The following is a 15,914-nucleotide window of genomic DNA, read 5'->3' as shown; positions in this document are numbered from 1 at the left end:
TCAACACTCATGGACCAGATGAATGCCCTGCGATGTGGGGAATGGAGACAGCAATGCCTTTCACAAGGTTTCCTTCATGACAGGGATTAAGGTGCCCTACATTCCTGCTCGTGTCTCTTCTCCTACATTCAGTGAATGGTTGGCCTTGACTCAGAGGCAGCCCTGTGACCTCTCCCATCCAGACTCTCCCAGAGTGCTAAGGGTTTAAGGCTTACGGAAAGCAATATTGAGTCACAGCCAAGACCATCATGTGAACTGGATTCTAACAGATCGTCCCACTCAGCAACCTTACTGTACTGATGCCACAGAGATGAAGAGATTTGTCCAAGGTTGCACAGAAGACCCAGAACCGGGAAAATGAAGCCCATTCCTCCTCTAGCACCCTGTGCCACACGAGCCTGAGGGCTGAGATGCTGCAAGGAGGCCTCCTAGAGCACAGATGAGGTGTGCAGACACCTGACAGGAAGGGGCGCTATGGGTATCACTGCACTGGCTGTGCTTATCTGGCACCAGCCCCAGTTGGAGTTACTGTCCAGGATAGAGACCATTCCTGGTTTTGGCTGGCTTAGGAATAAGGTTCAGTCTAAGCAGGGCTGGGGAAATCTCCCTGGGGAGTCCCAGCCCTCCCTGCTCTGCAGAAGCCTAAGAGCAGCTCCCATCCTGGGGGGTCAAGAACAACGGGCCTGATCCAAGTTTCCATAGGATTCAGAACTGACAATGGCTTTCTCCCCAGGACTGGGTGGGGAGGTCCCAGGAGCAGAGCAGGGGGGCTGTGTGTTCCTCTAGGGCACTTGGGAGCTAAGAGAACACCCCTTCTGTCCCCAACATGATATGATGGTGAGGGGACGCCAAGGAGCTTGCTGTCTAGCTCCCAACGTGTGTGCACACAAGCAGAGGACTGGGTCTTTCCAGACCATTGCCTTCATCCACCCCTGGCAACTCCCTCCAAACCAGTACCTACAGAAGTTTCTGGGATCCTTCCAAAATGGCCACCCTCCAGGGCCTGGGGCCTCACTGTCTCTGGATACTACTGCAACCCTGGGCCCGGGCAGCTTTGGCCTTTCAGGAACCACCTCGGTTGGCAGGCTCAGTTCTTCCTGGTCCAGGGCCATCCAAAAGCTGGGGCAGGAAGCCCAGTAGGGCTGGCCGGCCAAGTTGTACGTGGGAAGCACAGATGCTGGGGAAGGCCAGTGCCCATCCAGCCTCCCCAGCTGCCAAAAACCAGCACCTTGACAAGTTTACTTAGGGCAAGGATTCCCACCTTCAGGTCTGTGAGCCACTCAGAAATGACACCTGGTTGTTCAAGGACTTCTGCTCTGTGGGTCAACAGGCTCTGGGAAGACAGCTTGGTGGAGGTGGGTAGTACTGGGGTTGGGAGACCACCAATGTGGACTCACACTGGAGGGTACTGTGAGACACATGGCTGTGGGAATGGAGGGGGTGACACTAGCCCTGTGTCCCACCTGCCAGCCAGGCCATAATCCTGGCCCAGGAGGAAGTGGGCTGGTTGGTGGCAGGTCTCCTGACCTAGGGGGCAGGTACTCCTGTCCCTTGCCTACAGCTATGGGAATACTGTAGGGGTGAGGGTGGGCCTATGAATGATGACAATAAGACACAGCTTTCTTCCCTGTGTCAGTAAGGAGGAGGGTGGCAGGGTGGTGGGCAGCTACAGCCAGGACAGATTTGTACTACAAAAGGTTTCAAGATCTTTCTTTTCAAAATGTGGTATCTATACACAATGGAATTTTATGCAGCCATGAAGAACGAAATGTTATCATTCGCTGGTAAATGGATGGAACTGGAGAACATCATTCTGAGTGAGGTTAACCTGGCTCAAAAAACCAAAAATCGTATGTTCTCCCTCATATGTGGACATTAGATCAAGGGCAAACACAACAATGGGATTAGACTATAAGCACATGATAAAAGCGAGAGCACACAAGGGTGGGATGAGGATAGGTAAGACACCTAAAAAACTAGCTAGCATTTGTTGCCCTTAACGCAGAGAAACTAAAGCAGATACCTAAAGCAACTGAGGGCAATAGGAAAAGGGGAACAGGTACTAGAGAAAAGGTTAGATCAAAAAGAATTAACCTAGAAGGTAACACCCACGCACAGGAAATCAATGCGAGTCAATGCCCTGTATAGCTATCCTTATCTCAACCAGCAAAAACCCTTGTTCCTTCCTATTATTGCTGATACTCTCTCTACAACAAAATTAGAAATAAGGGCAAAATAGTTTCTGCTGGGTATTGAGGGGGGGGAGAGGGAGGGGGCGGAGTGGGTGGTAAGGGAGGGGGTGGGGGCAGTGGGGAGAAATGAACCAATCCTTGTATGCACATATGAATAATAAAAGAAAAATGAAAAAAAAAGATCTTTCTTTTCTTTTTATTTACTTTTTTAAAAAAAAGACAAGATCTCACTATGTAGCCCATGCTGGCCTCAAATTTATGATCCTCCTGCCTCAGCCTCTGAGCACTGGGATTATAAGTGTGTATCACCATGCCTGCTTTCAAGATCTTTTTTGATGCCTGGAACCAGACAATGAGTGAATGAGCCCAAGATATATCTGTATCTTACACCCAGCTCCTTGTACTCTCAATGGGAGGAAGAGCCAGTGAATAGCCATGTGAACCTCTGGGGATGTGTGTAATGTGTAAACCTGATGCTACCAAGAATTGTCAAGTTACATGACACACTTTGGGAGGTCTAGGAGCTGTCCTGTAATGACAATAAAGCTGAAAAGAAAGGGACCTGCTTCTATGACCATCCTAAGCCTCAAGATTCCCTAGACAAGTGGCCCAGGGGGTCCTAATTCTATTCTTCATCAGATACCACCTCTGACCCTCTCTGTAAGAGGGAGGGGGGGGTGGCCATCACAAGAACGGGTGCACTTGGTGGTTCAGCCCTCCATGTCCTGAGAGGAGCTCTTGAGCAGTGGGGACTTCTTAGCCCCCCAAGGCAATCCTTTGAAGCAGAGAAGTTATCCTTAAATCCCCTCTGCTCTCAGACACTGCCAGTTCAACCTGGGTACCCACACTAAACCACTCTAAACCAGCCTGGTCTCACTTTGGGTCTCTTAGCCTCTCTGTTGTTCCCACAAGTGATCCCATTAAAAACCTCTGGACATTACAGGGTTGGGAATGGGATTCCTCCTTTAGCCTCTTCCCCTCTGAAGTTCAACCTAAGAATCTGGTCACAGGCAGGATGGAAGGAAGGGTGAACCACTGAGTCTAGTGTACTTGAGTGTGTTTTGAGGGGGAAAAAAATGGGAAAAGGAAAGTAGAAATGCAAGTTAAATACTGAGAACGCTGGCAGAACCCACAAACCCAAATGCCACGTGTCTCCTCTGCTAAATGCTTGCACAACAAACCAACTGCCAAGTCAGGGGCCAGAATGAGGCTTCAGCCCCAGAACTCTCTTTGAGAACAAAAGCAATCTTTCCTCAGTGCCCCCCCCCCCCGCCACGTCCCTAGGAGTCTGAGGGCCCACACTATTTCAAAGGTTCAGTTTTAATCCTGGGACCTTTCCATCAGAACAGAAACTTCAGCCTCAGCACGGGGCCCTTCAATGAGTCACCTTCCTCCTCTAGCCTTTAATAACTTTGGTTAAATGGGAGCAGGAGGACCACAGGTGTCTCAGCATCTATAACATCAAACCCTTAGGGCACAGTCAATGCATTAATGAGGTGGCCTCTGCTGCCAGGCTGGGCAGAACCTGGCACCCTTCCCCCACTCCACCTAAACTGCCTAATTCCAGCCCCCTTGGCCTGGCAGTGAGCCTGCTGGTTTGAAAGAAATAGGTTAACGCGGACTGAACACCTACTGGCAGGCACCAGCATGCACAGCAGGGTGGATGTCCCTCTGTCGCTGACAATGTCTAGGACACTGACACACTTTGTCACACAGCCTGTGCTAGGGTGAGACTGAATCACTTGCTGCATAGTGCATTCTAAAACTAGAGGCACCCTGAAGTTGTACTGATCCCATCCAGCTCAGCAGCAGCTCAGCACCTGGCTGGCCCATAACCCTGCTCGGAGATCACCATGAGACATGGGACTGTCAGATGCCACCACAGACAAACCCAGCTGAGTTCCTGAAGTGGCTTCTGGGTTTTGCTACCCACACGTAAAAGGAGAACTCAAAGTGTGGCCTCCAAGGTTTAAAATTTTAAAATGAGGCACCATCCCAAAGAGACCAGTAACTAGAAGGGCTCTGTTTGGCTAGCCCCCTCTGTCTGGCAGGGTCAGGAACCTGCTGGGACAGTTTCTTGCCAACCTCCAGGCTTGGGAATGGATGTGAGCTTTGGGCTGCTGTCTGCTGGCCTCAGCAAGGGCTGGGGGAGGGGGATGGAGAGGGGATGGCTCCATGCTGCTGGACACAGACAGCTGCCTCAGCACAGAGGGGTTTTGGTAGCAAGTGGGGCTGGCAGGACTCTGCTAACCTGGTCCCCAGGGAGGCCGAAGGTGACACAGGGGCCAAAGCAGGGCAGCTCAAGTTGCTGCCCTGCCCAGCACTTTGCAGGACTGATGTCACTTCTAAGGGGTCAAGTATGTTTCATTGGCAGGAGATGAAACTCAACAAGGAGCCAAAAGGCCCAGGATCACATCCACTCAGCAGGTGCCAGGAGTCTAGAAGCCGCTGGCAGGAAAAGCTTGGGAGCCTCCCTTACAGACTCCTTGTCACTAACTTGAAGGATGAGCATGGCCCCGGTAAGCCAGACCCTGCGACACCTGACTGCATTTGATCTGCAGGGTTATCAAGTGCTTACTGTGTGCTAGGCACTGGGCCTGGCTCTTCCTCGAATGCCTGATGCCAGGGTCCTACGCCAGCCCCCAGGCAGTCTGCCCAGCTGCAGGACAGCCGGTTTCTATCGCAGACTTTAATCTGGTCTCAGGTCTGGGGCTGCACAAGACCGGCAGTCTGCCCTGGCACGACTCAGTCTGAGCTGCCTGCTGGGTCAGGAACCCCTGGCACACTGATTGACTTGCCTAATGCCCTGCTGGCACCAGGCCAACAGTCGTCTGGGTGGTCCCAAAAAAGCAGTCTACAGCCCCCAGACCCAGGATACCACTCCCTCTCCACCACCCACCCCTTCCTCCCTGGTGGTAAGGATCCCCACAATTTGCACAAAGAAACATCACATGATAGACAGAGTTGAGGTGCCCCTCAGCAAAGGGATAGTCAGCAATATCCACGGAAAGGCAGAGGAATCAGGTCTGTACTGGGCTTCTGGGAGAATGATGAAACCCAGGAAGCCCTTGCCTGGTCGGCTTATAGGCTTATATTCCTGCAGGTATAGGCTTGGAAAGCAGCCAGCGAGGTTCTCTTATAGAGGACAGTCCCCCTTTTCCTGAGGCAGGGACAGATACATAGGAGTTAGCCAGGGTTGGGGTTGGGTAGCAACCAGCTTTCATCATCAAGTTCAAGCCGCTTATAGTAGATCCCCACACATGCCCCAGCTTCTGTCCTGGGGCTCCTGGGATCAGGCAGGAGTGGGAGTGGAGAGACACGCAGAATGATCAGCAGCCCCCAGCCCTCCCTCAGTCCCTCTGGCCCAACACCCTGGGATCCCTCTAGTCCCTTCTAGCACCTTGTGTCGGAGAAGCTTGCTGCGCACTCGGCCCCAGAGCCGGGCACCCGTGTTGGGGGGCCGCTTGCTCCCTGGCTCCTCCAGCTGATCCAAGCAGCAGCGCTCCAGGGGTTCACACACCGCCTTCAGGCTGCAGTCGGGTTGAGGCAGGATGTCGGTCATGCCGGCGGCCAGCCTGCGGGGCCAGCTCCAGGCAGGGATGCAGAGGTACACACGGGTGGCGCTGGAGAGGTTGCTGTGTGGACCGCTCAGCCGGGACTGTTAGTCTGGCGGCCTGGGAAGCGCGCGGTGCGGAGCTTGGGTTTCTCCTCCCTCCGCGTCCTCCTCCCTCCTCCCTCCCCAGAGACTGCAGCCCCAGCACCCGCAGCCTCAGGTCTCTCCGCCTGCGGTCCAGCTCAGGTCCAGATCACAGGACAGGGAGTGCATGCGCCACAGCCAGCCGCAGGCAGCGCGCAGAGCGCCCCCGCCCCACCGAAGGAAGTGACTCAAAAAAAGGAGGCGCTGGAGCTGCCCCCTCCAAAAACATCCTAACCGGGGCTTTAACTCTTGGCAAGCTGGCGTTTCTCCTCAGCCCCTACTAAATAAAGTTTGACAAGCAGCTAAACACAAGCCAGTCCTGACCCAATAGATTCCTGTGTTAACTCCTTCACCACCAGACTCCTGGGGGTGCCAGGGTGAGGTGGTCTCAGGTATCAGGGAGGCTTGAGCCAAACCAGAGGGGATTTGCAGGACCCAGAGTGCCCTGTAAGAACTCATTTTGGACATAAAGAGCTGTGCTCCTCCTCTGCAAAGGACTTAAGCAGCCCTGGAGTTCTACCTCCCCTACCCTCACTTCTTGCCCCAAGGCACCTGTCTTCAACTTGGTGACAAGGTCAGACACTTGCAGACCAGCACCCCCACATCTCCTCTTGTGATAAATGTAATGAATAAAGAGGATCCCTAGTGTGACAGCATCCTGGGCTCCAGAAGTGCCTGCAGGCATCAAGCCACTGGAGGCTGTGTGGGGTAGGGGGTGAAGGGGATGGGGACATGGGCAAAAGCAAAGGCCATTCTGGTGACAGGTGTCCAGCAGGAGGTGTTCTTCCCATGGCTGCTCTGCACATCTCACCAAAAAAAAAGGCTTTTGCTGCAAAGGGCAGAGGATACCTAATGGCAGAGGGGCAGTGGCCATGTCTGTGTTGGGCACCTTGAGAGATGGAGCATAAGACCTTGTTCTTCACCCACAACTCAGGGAGTGAGGAGTGAATCCTTTCTTGAGGTAACCATGCAAGTTAAGAGTATGGCACTCACAGATAGGAGAAAAGCCTGAATTCCACATGGTTAGGGTATACACAACAACCCAGATGTCCAAGACCTCCCACTACTGCAGAACTGGGCATGTGTAGGAAGGAAACCAGTACCAGCATGGTGCCAACCATGAGCCAGGTCCCACACACAGGGCTTTCAAATGGCATTTTTGTGACTTTGGAGTTCCTGGTCCCCATTTAGAGTGAGAAGTGGGGCTCTAGGAGGTCAGGCAGCTACAGTTAGGGGGTGACAGGCAGGTCCCTCTCAAGCTCCTGCTGTTCACACTCACTGCTCACCTGACATGTGGAAGACTGTTTGGACTCAGGAAAAAGCTGGATGAGAACATATGTTGGTGGGTTAGGGCACAGAAACCAGTCCATGGCATTCACTTTGTCCTTGTGGGGCCTTAACCTGTTGTTTTACATCAGAACCCTTGGAGTTTTCTGAGAAAGGGGCAGCTTCACTACACCACTAACCAAGGGCTAACCGGATAGAATAAGAGTTGCCCTATTCTGAATGTTGAGCACCATGCTAACTCTGTATATGGGCTAACTCCACCTCCTCCCCCAGCTTTATAAAGGATAACATTTTACATTTGAGGGAACCAAGGATGCCGAGGAGTCAGGCAAGTTGTCCAAGGTCAGGATGGGCAGGGATGAGAACAGAGGTCTGGCTAACTCCAGGGTCTCAGCCCCTCACCTGTAAGGAATGATGCCCTGGTGAGTGTGGCAGGCTCGGGTCCTGCCTGGCTGGTAGAGGTGGGGCCTATGGGGCTAGAACCAGGGACTGGGCTCTGGGTATCCTTGAAGGGCTGCCAGGCCAGCCCCACCTCTTTGGGGCTCCATGCACCACTGCCTGTTGCCCAGTGCAGATGGGGCTAGACTGCCCAGGCTGACAGAGCCTCCTCATACCCAAGGCCACTGCAGCTGAAGGGGCAGTGAGCCACAACAGCTTGGGCCAGCACCCCAGGGGGAAGATGAAGAGACCAGGGGCAGGAACAAACCTGGGTTCCCTGTCCAGCTGAGCTCAAGTCATCTTACCTGACCCATCCCTCACCTGCCTCTTCTGGGGCACTTGGGTGCCACCTCTGAAGAGTCTTCATCCAGCCCCATGAGGCAGGAGGCAGTTCCCTCACCATGGCTGCCACCAAATCCATTTCCTCCCTGAAGGTCTGGCTACTTCCTTCAGTCTTCCTATCTCCATCCCATACATCTCACTCAGGAGACAGTGATGGAGGGACTGGCTGTGTGCCCAACTCTGGAGTAGGGACCGAGGAATCACAGAGATGAATCAAAAGCCAGCACTCAGTGAAGCTACCAGCCTAAGGGAGAAGACCTAACTCTCAAGTGGAGGCAGATGTGTGCATGAGGCACTTATCAATTGTGCCCTTCCTCTGTGCACACCCAGACAGAGGAGGCGCCTCTCCCCTCACGAAACCCTGAATGATGCCATCATGACAATGCAGATAAAGTGCCAAAAAGTTGGGAGAACAGAGAGACCATTTCCAGCCACAGGGAATCAGGGACGGCTGTGTAAGGATGGGGCTGGTGTGAGGATAGGCCAGCCCCTGCTGGGTGCTCCTCCACATTCTCTGTGCTTTGGCTGGTTGTGTAACCAGCTGGGAAGGTTCCATTCTAAGTGCTCCCCATGTTCACCTGCTGTAGATGCACAGCTGGCACTGGGCACTGGCTGGTTAACTTCAGAGCTGGTCCCTTGCTGGCTTTCTAAGTTGGGTTACATGCCACAAGGTGCAGTCTGGGAGACTGGTGTGCTGCTCCTCACCGCTGGGAGTGTGGGAGAAGGGGGGCAGGATAAATCCTGTTCCCAAAGCCCTATACTTGTCTGTTTTAGGAACCCCAGGCTCAACACTTGTCTGGGTAAAGCAAGCTCTGATTGGATGAGTGATGGCCAACTGGTTCCCATGGTGACAAAAGTGCCTTAGCAGATGGGTAGTCAAATTGGGAGGCTCTTCCCTGGAGATGCTCATCTTTCCCTTCCTCCCCATGGACTGGGTGGTGGTGGGGCATCCCTTGGAGACAGTACAGATTTGCCTTCTCTTCCCCAAAGCCTGACTCATTCCTTCTTGAAAGCAATGGCCTAGGGCAGGGTGGAGGAGGAGCTGTACAAGACAAATATCCCCAACTAGTTCCTCAAAAGCAGCAGTTTGAATTCTGGTCCCTGCAGCCCACCATGGACCCTTCCTCATCTCTGGGCTAGGCTCACGCTTATCCTGGCCACCCAGGGAGTGACTGTATCCCTTCCTGCTTGTGTCCAGACTGTCAATCCAGCCACACCTGGCAGAACCCACCTGTGAGGACATGCGAGGTCCCCTTGTTTGGATAAACAAACCCTGGGTGGTAAGGCCCCCATGAACAGATGTCACTGCCTTAGGAATTAAAAACATTCCTGGCGACTATCCCATCCTCCCTCAGCCCCTCTGCTAGAGGGACAGCTCCTCTGTCCCTAAGGAGAAGTGGGAAGGACCCTGGGCTATATGTAGGGAGGGGAGGCCACCAGCCGGCACAGCTGGGATTGAGGTAAATCAGGTTAAAGAGATCAGCAGTGGCACGACTGAGGAAAAGGAGGTCAGTCGGGAATAATACACAGCCAGGGACGTGTGGTAGGGAGAGGCAGGGACTGCCACAGCACAGCCTTGGTGATAGCCAGGAGTGGGACAGCTTCCAGGCAAATCCTCCAGCCTGTGAACATGAGGCGGAAGTTTCTTTCTCAGAACCTGGGGATGGAGCTACCACTTCTCTAGGGTGACCTCCTTTTTCCCAGAATGACTTTCATCCTCCCCCAGTCCAAGCTAGAACCCCAGTTCCTTTGTCCCTGTCCTTTAGCTCAAACAACTCTAAGCCAGGAAGGTGCAGGTGGGGGCAGGGGAAGGAGGAGTTACTGAGCAGCTGACTAGGCCAAGGCCACAGGCCCCCCATGAGGACTATTTGGGAGTGATATGGGGAGGGGGGTTCCAACAGGTCACCCTGACAATCCCAGCTGCAATAGCCAGAGGAGCCTTCCATCTGACTAAGGATAAGAAAGAAGATGAGCAGTGGGAAGGCTGTGGTGAGGTCTGTCAAGAACACCCCTCTCAGCCTCAGAAGAGTGCAGTATGGGGTAGGCCCAAAAGAACAGAGCTGGGGAGCAAGATATCAGCAGAGAGTAAAGTGGGCGGAGGCTGTGGGGTACAAAAAGGAAGCCTGGGAATGGCTCTTGCCTGAGGACAGGCGCAGGAACCAGGAGGGAAGTACACAGGAGTCCAGAGAGGCCATAATCACAGGGTGCTGTGGGCTACCAAGGATGGGATCCTCCCCAGTGTGTGCTCTCACCTTGTTTGGTCCCCATTCTAACAAAAACCTATAGCATGAAGGCTATAGGGCTGCCCAGAAATGAAAGCCATACCCATCTATATGTCTATCTACCCATTCATTAGATTCTTAGTATCTGCTATGTTCAAGGACTCCACTGGGCTCAGAGATAGGAACCCCTTGCTCAAAGTCAGCAAGCAGCCAATGCTAGAGCTAAGCCTAGAAACTATATTTTCAACTAAACCCCCTACACGCCAGACAGGGTGGCGTCCTATAGTTCAGCCTAACTCAGCCAAATAGAGCCATGGTCACCCCCTCATTGACCTTCCCCTCCATGGACAGCAACTGTGCTCCTTTAGGCCCCAGAGATTGCTAGGGGTCTATGCCTGCCTGTTACTATGCATGTGGTTGCAGCAATCTGAGCACTCTTCATAGAAAAATGGCTATTGGTGACTAGATGCCCAGGGTGGGTTGGGGAGTAGGTTCCAGGGAGAGCTCCAGGTTTAAGATATGCATGGTGGAAGGAAAGCAGAAGGCTAAGATGAAAAACTAGTTGCTCCTCAGCCCACACCAAGCCTGTCTAAGGTGAGCTGTCTTCCTCCCACCTCCCCAGAAGCCTACCCTGGTTCATGGACAATCCAAGGTATTTGCTGGTTCCCACTCGGCCTCACTCTCCATTCTGCCTGCCTACCTCAGGCTGGTGTCCCCAGGGTGCATGGTGGCTTTAGGTAGATAGGAGAGGCTGAAATAGCACAAGAGCTGTCCATTGTGGAAGGACTGTCTGGACAGTACATCCCTGGCAGTCCCTAGTGTTTCTCATGGCACATTGGTCACGGAAAAGGGTAGAAAATCCACTCGAGCCTTTGGGAACGTCTTGCTTATCTAGAACTAAACCCAGTAGGAACAGAGTGGCAGAACACTCCTTACCACCACCACGACCAACCTATCTTCCTTACTCCAGGACACAAGTCATAGCCAGGAGCATTCCCAGACTCCCTGCTACTTGCTTACTTTCTCCTTGAAGGAAGAAAGTGTAGCCAGGGTGTTCTGGTACAGCCAGTGGGCAGGGGACCCCAGGACTGGCTCTGGATACACAGAGCCTCCCAGGCTACATGATGCAGAAGGGGCTGAGTCTGAAAGTAGGTCGAGCAGGGTGTGCTCGACCCATCCCTTCTCTTCCAGTATTACTGAGGAACTCCCTTCCACCCAGCCCTGAGTGTATAGTGACCAGAGGAAAGTCCGGGGAAGTCCAGGAAGCTTGGCCCAGTACTGCCTGGTAACTGTGGACTTGGCAGCCATATTCTCTGGGTTTGGTTTTTACAACAATCAAATCAGCTGGTATAGTGGTTCAAGTGGTAGAGTGTTTGCCTAGCAAGCATGAGACCCTGAGTTCAAACCCTAGTACCACCAAAAAATAAAAAACCAAAAACAAAAAAAACCACCTCAAACAAATCCTCAGCATAAACAAAACAAAATAATAACGAATGAGGAGCTTCTGGTGGCTCACGACTGTTATTCCAGCTATTCTGGAAGATTGTGGTTCAAAGCCAGCCCTGGGCAGAGTATGAGAGACCCTGTCTCAAAAATACCCAACACAAAAAATGACTGGGGAATGGCTCAAGTGGTAAGAGTGTTTCCTAGTAAGTATGAGGCCCTGAGTTCAAACCCCAGTGCTGCAAATAAATAAATAAACCAACAAAAAACAAATAAAGAAATTTTCTTGGCTGACGACACTCACATACACCCTTTCTTCCCAAATGAATCATATGCCAAAGTCTCCCTGTCCCCAAACCTCCCTGTTCCCCCAATCAGGTAAGAGCAGAAGAGAGTAGAGACCCTGGCTAAGACAGGGATATGGGACCTACCTGCTCACACCTTTGTCCTCCCCTTGCCTGTCTTGGGCTTCTGCAAGTTCCTGCTGTGAGTTCCCAAGTTCTGAAGCCCCAGAACCTCCTTTCTAGTATCTATGGCTCAGTCCTAAAGTTCTCTGTGTGGACTCAGAGCAGAGTCAACAGTTCTCATGAGAACTGCTGTTTCCCTTGACATGGTCACTGGCCCTCATGCTCCCTCAGGGTGGGGAAGATGAGAAGGTCAGGGAGATGAGGGGCTTTTTAAGGAAACTTCCAGGTCAGAGTTCCAGATCCAGAACTCATTTCTCATCTCCACTTCTCACCCCATTTTGGGAAAACTGTGTTTCTGCATTGCTGATGTAGATTCCCCTGGGTAGCCTTCCAGTGGGATAACACTTATCTCATCTGGTCAGTCAGGCTGGCGTTTTCTGGGTTGCTCTGGTTCTTAAGTCACTCTGGTGGTCTGCCCTGAAGCCAGTACAGCTCAGCTTTTGCCTTTAAGGATAGGACTGTGCAGGCTCACCCAACAGCACTGTGCTCACATCCTCAGTGCCACAGCCAAGGCCAGACTGGCTGGGAGGGACTGCTATAGGTTCTGCAGGTGCTGCAGGTTTGGAGGAAGCCAGCAGACCTCACCCTAAGGGGACCCTGTACCAGTGGCAGCCTCAGCCTTAACTCAGGGAGTTCCTAGAAAGTTCTGCTAAGCCCTTGAACTTTTGGAAAAAAACAAAAGTGGGGACTAGAATTTTAGACTCCAAGGAGGACAAAATGGCAGGCCTTGCTGCAGGGAGGTGAGTGCTTGCTGAGCACCATGTATGCCTGCATTTTCACTTCTAGGGGCTCCTCTGACACCCAGACAGGCTTGAGAGGACACACTCTAGGAGACACCCACAGCTGGCCAGCCAGCTAGCATCAAACCTGGGTCTTCTTCTACCTCTGGGTCTGAGAGCCCTGGCCCTAAGCTGAGAGGAGAGAACGCTTCTTGTGCTTTGGCAAGATGCTGGGTGTCCCAGGCCTGAAAGAAGCAAGTGGCAAGGTTCTCTCTGGATTGGTTCTCAGCTTGTTGCCCACCCCTCAGAGGTAGGCCAGGGGAAGTAGGCACCAAGCCTGCTTGCCAAGTGGCATTCCCAAATGAGGAGGAAAGAGAGGCTCAGCCTCCATCTGCTTCCTGTCTCCAGAATGCACTTGTAGAGTTCAAGTTCCTCAAACCAGGAACACCTGGGCAACAGAGGCGATTAAACCAGGGTTGCACCATGTGTTTGGAAAAAAATTTGGACAGTGGACTGGCACTCTTGTAGGGTCCTGCTCTGACTTCACCCTGCCAATGAAAAATATTCTGCTGCTCATTTTCCCTATATCACTGAGGCATCTAGACTTGCTTTGAAGAGTGATAGCAGGTGGAGTGTTGGGTTGGGAAAAAAATGAGTGTGCAGTAGCTTGGGCGAGTGAGGCCCAGGCAAGACAATGGCCCCAGTCACCAGGGCCCTGGGATGAGGAGGTGTCTGAGGCAAGGACCAGAATCAGGCCTGATGCTCAGCCTCCCTGTCCTCATGTACCTCTAGGGCTGAGATAGTGCTGGTGACAGCAGCAAAGGAAAGCCCTCCACCTGGGGTGACTTTGAGAATGGCTAGCAGGAGGGACACAAAACACAAAGTCAAGGCAGACACTGCTCCTGGACTTGCGTATCTGGCATGGGCTGGGGGCAGGGAGCTGGCTGGGGCTGTGCTGTATACCAGGACGGAGGGCTTGCTGGGCTGGGATAGTGGAATGAAAAAGCAAGGCCCACTAGCAAGGCTTCCTTTCAGCAGTTCTCTCTGCCTCCATTCTAGTCAAAATACAACCTCCCCCAGGGATCAGGGGCCCAGCTGTGGTCAGTGTGGCTTATAAACAAGGGACTAGAAGACAAATGGGACAAGGCATTGAGGATCCATGTTACTGGTCCTGTCATCTGCCCAGGGAGGGGCTCTAGGTCATCCCAGAGCCCAGGCTACCAGGGCAATAGAGCTGGCCTGCTTGACAGTTGGGCTCAGTCAGATAGGGACACAGACCCCTCAGGGGCTAGAGGGGAGCTCTTGACTCCTGCCCTAGCAGACTGTGGCCTGTGCTCCCTCCAAATCCCTCCCACTCTACAGAGTAATTGAAACCAGAGCAGCCCTCCTGCGGATGACAAAGGCCCCTTGTTCCTGGGTTCCTCACTCACGCTGTGCTCTGGGCCTGACTGCACCAAGTCCAGCTCTAGGGGGAAAGCCCAGAGCTGCTCAGTGGTGGGGCAGGGCAATGCTGAGGTCCTCCACTGAAACTGGTCTGACTCTGTCAAAGAAAACAGATGCTGCTGTAGCCACTCAAAGGCCCAAACACAGGCATGGCTCACAGGTGGCAGCCTTAGGAGTGAAGCGGCCTGGCCTGACAAGCCACACCCAGAATCCTTAGGGGAGACAGCTGAATCCGCCAGCTTAGAGCAAAGAGCTCTAGTCATTAAATAAGTACTAACTGTGCCAGGCTCCATGCCACAGCTCTGTGGACTCTCCCATTCTGGCTTCATCACAGCCCATTTTACAGGTGAGGAAATTGAAGCTCAGAGATGTAAAATAACTCAACCCGTTCTCCCAACTAATGAATGGGGAAAGTGAGGCTGAGAGCTCCAGGCCAGTCTGACCCTTCAATACTGACTAAATGATCAAAATTCTCCTGTAGCTTCATTATTAGATGGTAAGGTCCTATTTCTTCTTTGGATCCACAGCACTGCCTGACATTTAAAGGGTGCTTGACAGAGTTGAGTGACTGATCCAGTGGAAAGCATGGGTGTTCATGGCAGAGCTCTGCCCGACTCTTTCAGGTAGATTCCACGCCTTGAGCCTTAGCCTCAAAATAAGCTGTTGGTGAAGAGTGAGAATAATTATTCCCACTGAATACATGCGGAAACTGAGGCTCCAAGATGTCAAGGAACCAGGAATTGGTCTCCTATCCCTCAGTCCAGGTCCCTCTCACAGCATCAGAGTCATCAGACTCCACATTGAATATATCTAAGACATGGCCAAGGGGAGAATGGACAGGAGACCTGAGACAAGAAGGGTTAATGAGCCGAGGATGCCTCCCTGGGGGACAGAAGGCTAGAGGTGGCTCAACTATGAGGTACCTAGTGACCATCTGTGCCTTGAGGTCATGGGGGGCCCAGCTGAGAGTGATGGACATATGGTGGGGCTGGGAGAAACCCAGGCCAAGAGAGGAGGCTATGATATCCCCATCCCCAGAGACAAGGCTGCTTCTTTTGTCACCTAGAACTATGAATATCCACAGATGGATGAATGTATAAACAGCACGTGGTGTTCAGCTTCCAAAAACAAGAAATTTTGAGGGGGCTGGCGGAGTGGCTCAAGTGGTAGAGCACCTGCCTAGCAAGCATGTGGCCCTGAGTTCAAACCCCAGTACCACACACACACACACACACACACACACACAATTCTGACAGGTGCTATGGCACGAATGACCCTTGAGGCATTATGTCAAGTGCAACAAGCCTGTCACAAAGACAACCACCACAGCACTCCATTTATATGAAGAGGCCAAAGCGAGACAGAAGGCATGGTGGTTGCAGAGAGCGGGGGAGAAAGGAAGGATACTTGGAGTTTAATTGGAGTTTAAGTGTCAGTTTCAGGTGAGGAGATGAAAAAGGTTTAGAGCTAGATGGTAGTCACCTTACACACAATGCCACTGAGCTGTAAGCATAAAATCATTAAAAAGGCCAAGTCTCACGTGAGGCATATTTTACTACAATTTAAAAAAGAATAAAAAGTAAGAGGGTCTAGATATGGTGATATTTGCCAATCGGGGGCCTGGAGACATTCCCAGTCCTGAAGGCAGGGATGTAGCCTTCATG

General features: G+C 52.4%; 1 protein-coding gene across 6 annotated transcripts in view; it reads right to left on the bottom strand.

Moving 5' to 3' along the window:
• The window catches only part of Abr (ABR activator of RhoGEF and GTPase), a 181,070-nt gene that overhangs the window by 15,857 nt on the left and 149,299 nt on the right, over nt 1-15,914 (bottom strand). The window contains exon 1 of one of the 6 annotated variants that reach the window (XM_020157944.2): nt 5,593-5,918. The exons of the other annotated variants lie outside the window; for them this stretch is intronic. Coding sequence (XP_020013533.1) covers nt 5,593-5,754 — 162 coding nt within the window. The 5' untranslated portion in view covers nt 5,755-5,918. Of the gene's footprint in view, nt 1-5,592; nt 5,919-15,914 lie in introns of those variants that run through there. 6 annotated transcript variants of the gene reach the window in all.

The sequence above is a fragment of the Castor canadensis genome, chromosome 11 (genome assembly GCF_047511655.1).
Source record: "Castor canadensis chromosome 11, mCasCan1.hap1v2, whole genome shotgun sequence".
In the NCBI taxonomy this organism is placed as follows: domain Eukaryota; kingdom Metazoa; phylum Chordata; class Mammalia; order Rodentia; family Castoridae; genus Castor; species Castor canadensis.
Note: the sequence above shows the minus strand (reverse complement) of the source record. Positions and strands in the feature narration are given on the sequence as shown.